The following is a 13,163-nucleotide window of genomic DNA, read 5'->3' on the forward strand; positions in this document are numbered from 1 at the left end:
CTGCTTTGTCTACCAGAAAGTCTGCAAACTACTACACATCTTCAAAAAATAATCCATAAGTGAGACTAAAATATATCCAGCAAGAGTAATGGGCCATCCTGCACTAGCTATCAGGATGATAAAATGATTGTCCTTCTTGGGACAACTGCAGGACTGTATTTAAAGTACAAAGCAAGTACCAGTTCTACCAGGGCTTAACTTGTACAGTTATCTTTATTTCTTGAGCATACCAACAGACTTCTGTGGAACCATCTCTAAAATTAAGTATCATCTTATTTTTACATGAATCAGAAGCAGAATGATGCTCATTATAAAGTGTATCACACCAGTGAGCAGCAAAAATAGCACTTTTATAAGAATTTGAAGCACTATTACTGTTACTTTGTGGTTAACCTTTTGTGCTTACTGCAGATATAAAGGACCCACCCAAAGGTACTTGATTACTTTGTAAGTAGCATATATGAGAATATAGGGTGTCTACGCAGACAATACATACAACAGTTTCATTTTTAGATGTGAGTCACACAGTCTGCAGTGCAGGAGCAAAAACAAAAAAGAAAGCAATTCCCTGATTTTCAGAATGGAAAAAGGGAAACAATATTTTATGAATACAAATTAGTTTGCAAATACCTTCCGGCAGAAATGGAAAGCGAGTAATTCATTTGTAACTCCAAGTAGGTTGACATACCTCCCCAGAGAAAGCCTGCCCATTCAGGAGGTGCTCTGATCCCTGGCTGTCTTCACTTCCAAAGTGTAACCGGATTTCCTCTAAGCGGTGGCTGTATGTCATCGGTCCTCCAGAGATGTTGACCAGATGCTCTTTGTCTAATCGTAGAGATACGTGTCTCCCTGTGTTATACATCGTCCCACTGACCTAAACAAAAGCATTTAAAAGAATTTGTAAATCCCAGAAACTAATTCTATGTGCTTCAAGATTTTGCTCTTTACACCCCTTCATTCAAATGTAGTGACACATCTTATTGTTGTGAGATGAAATACACAACCTGAGGTTATACTTCAACTTCTGCTTTGAGTCTGACACTGTATATTCAAATATTTAGCTAAATCTGTATGTACACATTTTAGCCAGAGGCACATGGCTACTGCAGTGAATAGGATTATTACACTTCTAAATAAGTAGGCTTTTAGAGTATTTTTTTATGCAAGGTCTGAATAAGGGCTTCATTACAGAATTCCTGCACCGAAAATGGGAACATTTCAGCTGACATAAATTATTTAAGTGAGCTTGAGCAAATCTGAAATTTAACTTTTTTTCCCTTCCTTTTCATATTTATAACATTATCCAAAAGTGAAGGTGCTGCAAAGAGCAGAGCTATAATTAATTATTCATAAACAGGGAGCCCTGCTCCTGCTGGAGCTGCAGGTGAAAACTGTCACTGTCTTCCTCCACAAGTCTCTTTACAGTTGTGAGATATTTTCGCTATAGCAATGCAGGATTAATTCCAATCTGATCATGTATCCCTAGTTCCTACTACACCTCAAATAGCTGCAGCGCTCTTTGAGATTCATCTTATTTTTAAAAAGACTGGATGTTGTGCTTCACTGGCAAACTGATTTACAGCTGCTGGAATGACAAAGAAAATGATGGTGGAGATTTTTCACGTGGAATATAGTTCTGTCATAATTTCCACTGTCATAGGAAAAGTTCCTAATGCAAAAGGTTCCTTAATTTATGCCACTGGGAAGTGAAATATGCCACTTAAAGTGGAATTGTGATTTATTTCAAAACATTCTGCAAGGATACAAATGGTGCACTTGAATAACATTCATTTACGTTCAGAAGAGGACGTGTAGCAATAATATGCTTTGTTGCATTTCAATTTAAAATTAAAGACACAACTATTATGTATTATATCCTATGCTACATCAGTACTGTAGTAATTAACATTGCTGCAGTGCCATTTTATCTGTAATACTAATCACTGAGTTTAAATGACCTGTTTTCTTGCACAGTAGCTTGTAAAAAGTTACATGGAGCAGACTGCGCGATAGAACTAAACGGATGAGATTCAATGACTTTTGTGATTGTTGTGGCTTTTAAACTTTGATCCAGATGTTCTATTTTTGTGTTTATTCCCCATTCAAAATAAGCAGTAATAATTTTCTTATGAAAAGTAATAAACACAAATATTCCTATTCAGTGCACATAAACCACAAGAGTCTCATTTATAAATGCTCCTTAGTTTTTCTGCCTGATTTTGCATGCATAATAATTAAATACCAAGTTGAGTTTAATAGGGGGAAGGTCAGTTTATTGAATTCAGTTTCAGTACACTGCATATGAATGATAGAAAATTGCTAATCGTAAGTAACAAATGCAGTTTAAAAACAAATAGGGGAAAATGGTTTAAAGCCTCTTACTCATTCACATTTGGAAGCTCATGCTTCACTGAACACTCAGTTAAATTTAGCAACCATGCAAAATATTCCAAATTCATTTTCTTACTTAAATTGGTACAAATCTCAAATTAGGTTACCATTATTTTCTCTCTCAAGGTAAAAGTGACCCAAATAACTCCTAATATGAATCAAATAATTCTGTAGAGCAGTGAGGGGAAATGAGAAGAGGCAAATTCATGAGCAGGAGTACATTTGTCTTCCTTATTTCCCCCTTCATAAAAATGCAGTGCTTGTAATGAGATTGTCTTGGCTGTTTTGAAACAGAATTTCCCTGCGTAGCTGCAGATGAAGAACACCAGTAACGAACTGAGGTAGCTGACACACTTCATTTCTGAGCTGCAGGGAGGGATGAACACTTGAAGGGAGGCTATAAAAAACCTGCTTGGGCACTCAGACTTGTCACCAGGAAGGACAAAACCCAGGATCTTCAATACAAAAAATGCAAGATCTCACCCTTTTATCTGTTGTTTTAGGTTTAAGCGAAGCACTAGTTTTCTTGTTGTGTGAATGTGTGACCAAGGGAAGAGCAGCCACATATACCAGTTGAGATTCAGGACATGCCCATGGCCATTTCTGTTCTTGAGAGTGTCAACATATACCACCATTACCAGCAGCTTTTATTGGGCATGCCTCCTAGGCTCATTTGCTTATCACAAGAAAAACAGAAGTATCTGAAGTTTGCTGTCTGCTTAGATTAGGCCTGCTTGGATGGGGCTTTAAGCAGCATGGTCTAGTGGAAGGTGTCCCTGCCTGTGGCAGGGGCTGGAACTAGATAAGCTTTAAGGTTCTTTCCAACTCAAACCATTCTATGACTATATCTGAATGAAAGACTTCCTGACTTGCCAAGATTGTGCTTGATTATGGGAATTTCCCCCATAATGCTACGCAGTTCAGGATATTGTCTGGTTTATACACAAACCCGGTACTATATCACCTCTAAAAGTGTACGTTTCAGGTATAACCATTTTCAATTGTTAGGACATGGTATCACGTAAGTGCAGTCACCTTCTGTTTGCGAGCTCCAGGTCCACAAAGGCATTATACTCAGTAGGAAAGTGTCATGCAAAAAACACTGTAAGGAAAGAAAGGCTTGTCTTCCCTTGGTCTTGGCAGAAAACAATGTACTGCCTTTTAGATCTGTGTGCTACTGGAGAAAAAGAAGGTTCAGATGCAAACCTACCGATACAGGAAGTATTTTCCACATTTTATGGTACTCAGCCTTTAATGTGATGGTGCACTCTCATTTTAGAACATCAAACTGAGTTGGTTTTGTGAAAATTGAATTGCATGTGGTCTTGTAAAAGGTCACAGGCACAGGAGTTAGTGAGGGGGTATTCTGTATTTTGTCCATCCTCCTAGGATAAACAGTACGGAGACTGGGGTGCCTTGTGGGGAAGATGCTGGCTCTGCCTGGCACAGCCACCAATATCTGCTACTCCAGAAAGCATAGTATTTATTTTTTATACCATTCTGTGGACTGGATAAAATGTTATAGAGTAGTTTAAAAGGATAATATAAAAGATCTGTTAAGATCTACAAACCTATTTCTTTAATGTGTCAGACTAATCTTTGGTGCTAAGTCCTTCACGCTGATGGCATTTGTGTTGCTTCTTGCTCTGCTATTAAGGAACCCTTTTGTTCTCTGTTTCTGTTTGACTTGAAAGTTATATAGATGAAAACACAGCAAACAAACTGGGGGAAAAAGAGCACTAAATCTTGTCCTCCTGTTTTTCAAAAGGATCAGTATTCACATTTATCTTATGCACTAGAAATTAGACCGCAGTAAACATGTGTTAAATGTCAGTAAAAGCCAGTCTGAGTAAACCAGCAAAGTCCAATGTGGTCAGTCATGCCACAGTTTTAGTTGATCCCATTCACCTCATACATTGAGAAACTTTTTCCAAAAGGCAATTTTACCTGTGGCAAAACCCCCAAGTAGAACAGATCGTGTTGATGGGCCTCAACCTTAATTGTGAAATACTTCAACTTTAGTAGACTTTAATTAAATTATTAACATGTTCCTGATGTAGTTATTTTCTATTTAATCTCATTACTTTTAATTCTTGCTTCACAGAGCTTTGTGCACATAATTCCCCAGCAGCATTATTCTTTCCCTTTATCTTGATGCAAGACAGCCACACAGGCACACATTACTAATATATTCTATGCTACGTTTCTAAGTAAGATCTGAATACTCATGTGGTATCTGTGTATAACTTGGTGGTCTGTAACTGTAATCACAAAGAAGTCCCAGTTCTGCTCTTTGAAAGGTGAAACACGAGCAAAGTTAACAGAAAATGCATACCTACTAAACCCATACTCTGATGCAGGTTTAGCTTGAAACTCTGCAGACCTTTCTGACCATTAGGAAAGGAAAAAAACCCTCAAACCCAAACCTGATCCCAAACCACATTTTTCTAATGAGCTTTTTTAACACCCTGCATTTGTGGAAGCATTTTTGTTGTGTCCTACTTAACTGTGTATCTTGTTCCCTTCATCTTTTATTCCACAACTAGTCCTGAACTAAGTATTTTCAGAACTTCCTTTGTGGCCTACATCTTTACATTACAGTCTGTGTTAAAATAGCCTTCAAACCCGTAAGCGCTCAAAGTGACGGAAAAAGAAGTCTGTTTCAGGGCAAAGACATGCTAGAAACAGAAGCAGAGACTACAAGAGGAAAAGAGAAGGAGCTGAGATAAATTCTTTCCTTTTCAATCCCATGCTATGTTAGCAGTTCAGTGTCAGCTCTCTTCAAGGGGTAGCGCAGGTCCTTTGCTTCGTAGGGGCCTTTACAAACGGTGAAATAGTGCATTTTGGATTTATTCCACTAAGAGTGGTCTGAACATTAGTTCCAAGAACATCAGAACCTGCCACCGGAGCAGCGCTGAATGTAAGGAAGCAAGAAAATCAGTTGTGTATGGCTGCCTGCTGCAGTGTCCTTGGATCTTATCTGCAATATTGGATGTTCTTTTCTTTAGGATAAAAATAGATATAGCCCAAAGAAGGCCTAGTGCTGGTAGGGAAGCAAATCAACAAAGACTGAAGAGTGCTTTTAAGGTGCCATAGTGCCCCAGTTTTGTGTCCTGCAATAACCAGATTTTGATCATCTGCTACTTAGCTTCCATGTTTTCCTCCTGAAGTCCTGTATTCCAGCAGAACAGGAACACAGTGCTGCAGGCGCAAGGAGTGGGCACTTCCTCCATATCAGCAGTACCTGAACTCCTAATGCCACATACTTTGTCATCGCCTTTGGTTCCTGCTCTTCAGTATCCATGTGGCAGTAGCAGTGGGTAGCGTTGGGCAAGTTTTTATCATTTAATGTTTTCTTGGTGGTGGTCCATAGTATCTCAAGCAGACCATATTCTGTGATATAAAATACCATCCTCATTGGTTTAAATGGATTGTACTGTAGTAAGTACCTTGTATCTCTCCTGTGCAAAGCAGAGACTGCTTCAGGGATTGAAAACCAAGTCTGCACAGACTTCAGGGCAAGTTTGCAATTTGAAATCTGACTTTAGGGACTGTGACAAAGCACTGCACCAAACTAGAATTTCAAACATAACCTGACTAAGGCTTGGCTCTCTGCAGCAGAATTACATTCCCTTATTTCAGAGCAGTGGCTATACAAGAACATTTGTTTTCCTAATATTGTGCCTATGACAGCCAGTTGGTTCTACAAGTAGTTTTATGCTGCTGTCTTAATTTTCCAGCTCTCGTTAGAGGGGACCCAAGCTGGAAACCAACATTATTTTACAGAGGTATTCTTCTAAGTTATTTAATAGTTGCTTAAAACAGGCATTTTTGGGTTTTAAAGTCTTGTTTTGAAGAGGAGATTGATCTAATCAACTAGGAGACAGTTGTTCTATAGATTTTCCAGACTTTGAGAGCTCTATCCTTATCCTAAAGTAGCCTCTCTGTGTGTACATATGTAGATAAGAATTTTTAAATGGTTTTTAAGTCACTTTTTTCTACAGAGCATTCAGTTCTGTTTAAGTGCTTTTGATGAGTATTTGTACATTTGAATAGTTATGTTTCATAATACTTTCCCCCTGCTTTTATGCTTAATTTTTTATCCTTATGCTTAACCATTGTATGGAACAGCATGTAAAGAATTTGTGGAAGCGCTGCTGGCACACCTTTATTCTCCGAATCATGTCTGCAATGCACAACATGCTTCTTGACCGTGTAAATCACGGTCATCCATAGATTAGCCTGTAAATGTCTCGGGGACTTTAACACAGACCCATACTCAAAGTATTTCGGGCTTTATTTTTGAAGGTGATTGTAAAGCAACTTGCAGCTGTATTCCTGCAAGCTTTTCTTACTGCCAGCAGAGAGCACTGTTGACCCATCCCATGTGGCTTGTACCTATAGACCACGAGGACTTCCATAGCCAGGCAGAAAGTCAATCATTTTCTGCGTGACGCAAGTGTAAGCCATGGCTTTAGCTTCAGAAGTGACGGTTTCAGCTGTGGGACGGAATCGTGGGGTGAGTTGCATCACTCAAGCCAACGAGTGAGCACCAGAGGGATGCAGGCTCAGCAGGTTGCTTGAGTGCCATCAGATAAGGAAAATACCAAAGTGCCTTTTCTGGCAAGAATCCAATAGATCTTATATTGCATTTCTAAAACAAAAAAAGTGGAGGAGAGGGAAATAAAGATAAGGCAATACCAGAGGTCTGATACAGTGCCACTCACTGGGAGGGAGCTGCAATATAATTGCTGGGCTTTGAAGAACAACAGGGCATTATCATCAATACTTGATTAAAAAAGGTCTGTGTGAAGAATGTAAAATGTAGGAGAAGTGTAAAGATTAACATCATCTTTTCATCTTCTTAGCTGAAAAATTCTAAGAAGGAAATGATGTTAATGAGTCCAATTAACCCATTTACGTGCCTGATGTAATGTGTCATGTACCAGCATATGGCATGATGTGGGTTTTTTTCTTAAAGCACCACTTTCAGTTAAGAATCTTCCCCACTCACTACTCTGCAGCTTTGCCTGTTTACTTCCTTTAGTGACTGACCTGTAAGAACACTTGGAGCAAAGCTCATAAATGAGATATTCAGGCTTCCTGGCTAATGAGCCCAACATGTCAGTTTTCAGTGATCAAAATAATGTGTTTCAAAATGTATATGCTGTTCTGTGCCCAAAATGCACTTTTAATAGAGGGCCTACAATGTCGTGCTTTGTCCGAGAGAATTGTATGTCACAGGATGTGAATGAATGAAACTGCTCCTAGGCCTGGTAATGCCCACTCAGAGTCTATGCCACACACTGCACAATAAAGTGCTTTATTGTGGTCCCACTACTCCATGAATGCTGTGATTTTTGGCTGCTAGTAACTAGGAAGCCTAATCTAGATGCAGCCAAATTTACTGTGTCTGGCATTAATAACTGCTGCGTGTGTTGATGCTAGCTTCAGAGTGAAATCATGCTGTCCTTAATCTAGAACATTGCAACTACATTTAGTAGTTGGAATGCATTTACTAGTAGTATGTTTACTAGTAGTACATATTGTAGCAGGTGAATTTAATCCTGGAGCTTTCATTGAATTTTTGTATTGAGACAGTCAAGCAGAAAAACTGGCTTCTGTGAGTGGGCAAGGGATCTGCTTCCACCAGTGCTGGCTGAAGGCCTGAGGGACCAGTAAGGATTTTTAAGATGGGGACATACCTTGATGCTGAAAGCTTCCTACATGGAGGGACCCATTGTGTGCCATTTGGGGTGAATAAAAGAAAGAATGAAGAATGTTTTGCTGTAGGAAAGCAGAGTAGATCTCAGTGTTCACCACTTCTGCCTCATAGTATCTTGAAACCTACAGCCTGAGTATTTGCAGGCAAACTGAAGTGTGGAAGAGGAACTTGTGAGAACCAGTTACGTTGCAATGTGACCTCAAGGGACTTCATGTACAGCAAGAACCATGCAGTGTGCAGTTACCCAGCACATAAGGCAGCAACAATCGCAGGCACGTCCAGCTAGGTAAAATGGTGAAGGGATGATGTGAAGTTCCAAGTATGTAGAATGGGACATGGTCTCCATGCTGAGACCACTCTTGGTTAGTTTCTTTTAATAAATACTATTACTTCTCCAAGCTCAGACATGGCTCGGTGAAGACCAAGGCTTTCACTGTGGTAGGTTCTGGACTGACTTTGGTTTATTAGCAGAGAACTCAAGTTCCTTGTGAAGTGTCATGTGCCAGTGTCATGCTCTAGTGTTTAAAAAGGATGTTCCAGGGCGTTCTAAGCTAACCTAGAGCTGTGGGATTGCAGAACTAAGCTCAGCAATTCAGCCTGTGTGTCTGTAGCCACCTTTTTACCACTGGTGACAAGTCTCATCCTGGGCTGTGACATAGTTATTAGCGTTACATGAAAGAGGGAAAAATTATATTTGCGTGCTCGTTTTAGTTGATTAACCTTAGTTTAGAATTGGGCTAAGTCAATAAGTAATTGTGAGAATAACTGGGGCTTGGAGAACTCATTACCCTAATACAGTCTAGCAGTCTTGTAACGAGATTTTAGTTTGAAGAATCTGCATTAGAAACTGTGTTAAGGATAATTCTTGTCTCTGGTAAGGGGATGGCAGAAGAGCTGCCTTTCTAAAATCAGAAGGCTTACATAAATTTTCAGAAGGTTCTAAATGGTACAGAAGGCTACAAACTTGTGAGAAAATGAGACAAATGAAAAATGACTCTTTCCATTTTTGACATGGGTTTAAAATGTAAAATGGAATATGTTAAAATCCTGAGGGTGTAATTGAGTCCTTTTATAGTGAGTGATATCGAGATGCACTGACCTTTGGTAGCTGCCTGGATTTCAGAGTTGAAATGCCAGAGGATTGCCAGTGGAGTCCACAGCAGATGGAAATTTGTAGGATGTATGTTGAAACCAGTTTGTTTCACTTTACCTACATCTGTGTATCTTTATACACTTATATCTGTATCTATTCATATAGAAATAAAATCTTTTTTTTACTAACTTTTGTGAATAGAATGAGCAAGATAAATACCTGTCCTCACACACAGGCCTAGATTAATAAATCAGCACAACCTATTGCTGTTGTGTATCCAGAGCATCAGATTGCTGTCTGAAGGAGTGAGCAGCATTCAGTTTTCTGAGCAGGCTAAAGGATGTGCAAAGTTCATCTCTCTCATACCACAATCAAAACATGCCATTATTAAGGTTAATGATACGAGAGCCAGAAAAACTCATTTGCTGTAGTTCTTTATTGCTCTACCTCATTTGCTGCCAGAAATTTCTGTTAAATTTTCTTAAACCCTCCAAAATAATGAAGTGACCACTGCTGCTTTCTGAAATTCCCTGGCCACTCAAGCCATGAAATTCCAAGGCAGTGCAATGTACTCAGTCCTGCTCAAGGGAAATCACAGTGCCTGAGTCGTCATGTAACCAGAGAAGCCTGGTAATGGCTTTACTGAAAATATAAGTCATTGGAATGAAAAGATGAATCTATAAAGCTCAGCTTTTTAGCCATGAAAGGGACAAAAGTTTTATCAGGTGATTTAGCAGCAGTGTAACAAGTTTTTACAGCAGTACATTGCACAATATCAAACTGCTTCCCAAATCACTGCCAAGGAAAAAAGGCATAGTTATTGCAAAATAATTTCCCGAGCGTTGTCTCTCTGGAGGGAAACCAGTATTTAGAGAACCTGAAATCTGACTTCAACAAAATTCATTAGGTGTCAAGGCAAATCCTTAGTGGCGTGCAAAAATCATGAGCTGTTCTGCCTGGTGGCATATTTCACTGTTTTCTCAGCAGCAGCAAAGAGCTGTTCTGTCCTGCTCTGCTTCTAGTTCTTTAAAGAAGGTGAATAAATGAGGCTTTCCTGTTCCAGAATATTACTGTTCCTGTTCCAGAGGACTGTTTTACTTGTCTCATTTTATCTGCCTCAGAAGCATTTGTGTACTTTTTTATGTTGAGAACACAGTGGAGCTGCCGTAGTGGTAGAAATAAAAGAAAAACAAACCATCCCTGTCCTGAAATTCTCTTTGCTTTTCCTGACATTTCACTCTATTTCAGAACTCTTATTTTCTTCTTCTTTTTTTTTTCCCTGACAATGCACTTTAAAACCCCCACAAATCTGCATTTCTTTAGAAACAGAACTCCTTAAAGAATTATCAACTCTAGCTTAACTAGAAGAATCTTTGTGTTCTGATATGCCTCTAATTCCAGTGTGTCTGAGAGTCAGTGCACAAGCTGGATGGAACACTGGGGAATTTGAGCTATAGCACAAACTTGAGCTCCAGGCTACATGAGAGCCCAGGGGCAGAGCTCACCTCCTCTGATGCTTCTAGACATGGTGTTACGTATTTGTGTCATCAGGCCACGGATGTACACACAAACCCCTTTCAATGAGAAACATTCCTAAAACCTCACTTCATGAGCACTCCTCTGCTAAAATCAAGAGATTCTGTGTTTATTCCCTTGTTTGTTCACTTTCCATTCCCCTTACCTGCTGTGTTTATGGACTGAACAGCTGGGGAGGAAGAGCTGCTTCTTTGTTCACTATTCTAATCTTCTGTACAGCTCTATGTATTCTGGACTGTATCTTTTGGTTATATTGGCCTTGTGTAAATCAGTATTTTTACAAGCAATCAAAATGACACCAACCAAGAAGTACTTTTTTTTCCTTTTACATCATTCCCAAGTGTGTTTTATTCTCTGCAGAGCAAAAGCCACTTTTCCCTAGCTCAAATCATAAAGAAAGGGTGAGAACTCTTCTGGAAAAGGTTATTAGAAAACCAATTTTTGTATCATCCCAATTTACCATCGGTTCTCTTCTGCTTTTCTTGGTCACTGTTGATTACCGAAATGCAGATTTATCTGTATTTGCAGAAGGGTTCAGAAGGAAAAGTGAAAAGGGTTATGCAGTAAAGTTAGCTAGAGGTCAGCATGCTTTTCCAACAGGAATGCAATTTAGGCTAGGTAGGATGCTCACTTTCCATATATAAGACAAATTCATTTTTAAGAAGTGTTTTCTTATATATATGTTCTAAAGAGCTTCAAGAATGTGTAATGTGTTGAAGCAATAATGTTGACAAATTAATCTTTATTATTTTCCCAGGAATAATAATTTAAAGTTCAGTTATGGATCAGCCTTCCTGTTTAGTATCAATTGCTCTTCCTCCTGTTTTTTATACCTTTTCCTTCTCTGTAGCATGCAAACCAGAAGCTGGATGCTCCCAAATGCCTGTGAAATGGTATTTTTCCTAACTCTGGGTGTTTGCACGTGCACTTTAGTGTTCATTTTCCTATCTGTGAGAAATTATAGCTGAAAAGCTGAAAAGTACTGAGCATCTTATTTAAAGGGTAGAGGCAGTCTTGTTCTCTTTATCCTAGAGGAAGATGAGTTTTGGAGTTTGTTCTCATGCTCCGATTTGTTCTTTTCACCGGCAGTAGAGGAAAATACTTTAAATGTGCTTATGTTCTTAATAACTAGGTAGGACTTAAGCAGAAATTAAACTGGAGCCTTCAAAAATTAACTCTTGCCGATCAGAATCAGTATTTCTTCCAAGACAGTAATGAAAATTTCAGCACGCTTTGTATTTTTAACTACTTTAAATGCAGAGATTGAGTAACCGGTCTTCCCCTGAGCTACTGAAACCTGTGAGCAGTATTAGTTTTTAATATGGAATTGATGACTGATGTAGTTTAAAGTAAAGATAGGAAATGCTTCTAGGGCTTCACTTAGAGAAAAATATCCACTCCCTGATGTAATTGAAAGATTTGTAAGTCTATTGTGGCTTATGTCGTATTATTTTCATACCAACTATTTCTAGAGTCTAGATGATGCCTAATAAACAAGTCCTTTAATCATCTTTAAAACGACAAACCTGTTGATAAATTGAATTTTCTCCAACAAGATATTGCTGTATTGATTTTAGTACTCCATTTTTAATAAGCAGAGACTGCTCAGAATCTCTTGCTATGACAGTCTTGAAAGTAGGGCATCAACTGACTTGGCAAATGGCTTAATTTATACACAAAGTTTTTGCTAGAACTCTAATCCATTATCCTTCCACTGTTGACATTCACTTGCACTAAGGACACTGGGCCAAATCTGCTGCATACAAAGTTGCCTGTAATTGCCATCACTGTTGAAATTCATTTTCCTTTTGTGTTGAATGTATGAAAGCTTTGCACGCGTTAAGGAATATGCTGGTGTCTTCAAACACTCAGTCTACCCACTGAGAAAGGTTTACATACCTGACTGACTATTGAGATTACTCTGTGGTTAAATAGGCAGAAGGTTTATATGATAATAGCATACCTGTTGCTAAAGCAAGCAAATCAAATGGAAACACTACAAAATTCTTGCACACATTAGACTATAATACATGTAGGATCAAACATCCTCAAATGCGTCAGGTCAAAATAGAAAAGCATTTTTGGTATTCTAACTTCCACCTCAAGAGTGAATGTAGCTCGTGTATTATGTATGACTGTGGTTTTATATACATATATATACACACACATATACAAATCCATTCTGGGACCAAAAGCAGATTCATAATTACCCAAATACACAGGTGCTTATTTGCACGTCTTGTCAGGGGTACGTATTCAGGGTGTAATGCAGCTCTTTTATAGAAGCATTCTTTTTTTTTCCCTTTTCTTTAATTTTGTCCTATCAGCTTATGCTTTCCTAGCACAAGGAAGACTTGCAACATAAACTTATAGACGATAAAGCACAACAGAACCACCAAGGGATTACTGAACAAAATG

The 13,163-nt window shown here is 38.7% G+C and overlaps 1 protein-coding gene and 1 long non-coding RNA gene across 5 annotated transcripts in view; one reads left to right on the forward strand and one right to left on the reverse strand.

Moving 5' to 3' along the window:
- The window catches only part of LOC134166180 (uncharacterized), a 196,422-nt gene that overhangs the window by 114,845 nt on the left and 68,414 nt on the right, over window positions 1-13,163 (forward strand). The gene's annotated exons all lie outside the window — the stretch shown is intronic.
- Window positions 1-13,163, reverse strand: part of CA10 (carbonic anhydrase 10) — a 192,206-nt gene that overhangs the window by 43,015 nt on the left and 136,028 nt on the right. For both annotated transcript variants that reach the window (XM_062623580.1, XM_062623579.1), the window contains one exon: window positions 689-874. In XM_062623580.1, coding sequence (XP_062479564.1) covers window positions 689-874 — 186 coding nt within the window. The remainder of the gene's footprint in view (window positions 1-688; window positions 875-13,163) is intronic.

This window comes from Pezoporus occidentalis, unplaced genomic scaffold (genome assembly GCF_034315485.1).
Source record: "Pezoporus occidentalis ecotype Australia unplaced genomic scaffold, CSIRO_AGI_Poc_V1 ctg254, whole genome shotgun sequence".
NCBI lineage: Eukaryota > Metazoa > Chordata > Aves > Psittaciformes > Psittacidae > Pezoporus > Pezoporus occidentalis.